Source organism: Scophthalmus maximus, chromosome 2 (assembly GCF_022379125.1).
Source record: "Scophthalmus maximus strain ysfricsl-2021 chromosome 2, ASM2237912v1, whole genome shotgun sequence".
Classification (NCBI taxonomy): domain Eukaryota; kingdom Metazoa; phylum Chordata; class Actinopteri; order Pleuronectiformes; family Scophthalmidae; genus Scophthalmus; species Scophthalmus maximus.
In genome coordinates this window covers 25,948,865-25,950,000 of record NC_061516.1, presented here as the reverse complement: position 1 = coordinate 25,950,000, position 1,136 = coordinate 25,948,865, and the positions used below count along the sequence as shown (strand labels likewise).

Genomic DNA, 1,136 nt, shown 5'->3' with positions numbered 1-1,136 from the left:
TTGAGGGGTTGAATTTATAGAGAGAGAGAGAGAGAGAGAGAGAGAGAGAGAGAGAGATATGAAATCACACACTCACATTACTGATTGATTATCAGTGATTGTGTTCACCACACAGAGAGTTGACTGGATTACAAACATGAATCTGGGAACATAAATCAATCCCCACATGGGCTGTAGGTCGATGGGTCGACGTCCCTGAGGTCATAATCCACTGAAGTTTTAAAACGTCCATAGAGGAAGTTGGCTTCACACACGTCGTCCATCTTTATTTACAGTCTGGGATCTGTGTAACAGAACTTTCCTTCACAGTTGAAGAGAATCGCTGGAAAAAAGATTCTGTTTGGCGTTTTTTTTTTCCCGACCCGACACTCTGCTGTTTCCGCTCCGTCCTGCAGGTGGCAGTATTTCCGGAGCCGTCTTTAACCCCGTCCTGGCCTTTTCCATCCAGTTCCCCTGCAGCGGCCACACCTACCTGGAGTACTGCTTCGTCTACTGGCTGGGACCGATCCTCGGTAAGGAGCCGGACTCCGACACCAGGCCACACCTGAGCCATGCTGTATCCTGATTGGCCCCCATACGTCCACCATAGTGACCCCCCCCCCCCCCCTTGTGTTTTGCCACATGTGCTTCCAGGTGTGGCGAGCTGCATCCTGCTGTTCGAGAAGATCCTCCCTTTCCTTTCTGGAAGAAACACGGTCGGGCTCGAGGCCCCAGTTGTCCAGAAACGGAAGAAACACTAAGCAGTAGTGTCATCAAGTGGGGACGAGTTCGTAAGCTTTCCAACCCCATGAGTCTGTGAATAATACCGAGTATATATGGTATATACGTTAATAAAGCACATAGAATATAGACACAGGGATTGTACCAATCAAATGGCAGCAGTGACGGAGTCAGTCACAACCCAAAAGGATGCAGAGGCTTATTTCTTACCAAAGTTGACGTTTGACATTACATTAATAGTTCTCATGACAGATTGTGGGTGAGTATAACCTGCCTGTACGTATGTTTTTCATATGAAGACGATGGATGGGACCGAGTGTTTCTTGACTGTAGCTCGCTGCTGCCGCCGTCACCACTTTCATCGGAAAAATGAAATGACGACACTTGAAACTTGAAATGAACGCGACTTAACCAAA

At 47.7% G+C, this 1,136-nt stretch overlaps 1 protein-coding gene across 1 annotated transcript in view; it reads left to right on the top strand.

Annotated features, from left to right (window-relative positions):
• LOC118301321 (aquaporin-11) overlaps positions 1–1,136 on the top strand; it is a 3,267-nt gene extending 2,131 nt beyond the window's left edge. The window contains exons 2-3 of the mRNA XM_035626724.2: positions 396–512; positions 634–1,136. Coding sequence (XP_035482617.2) covers positions 396–512; positions 634–740 — 224 coding nt within the window. The 3' untranslated portion in view covers positions 741–1,136. The remainder of the gene's footprint in view (positions 1–395; positions 513–633) is intronic.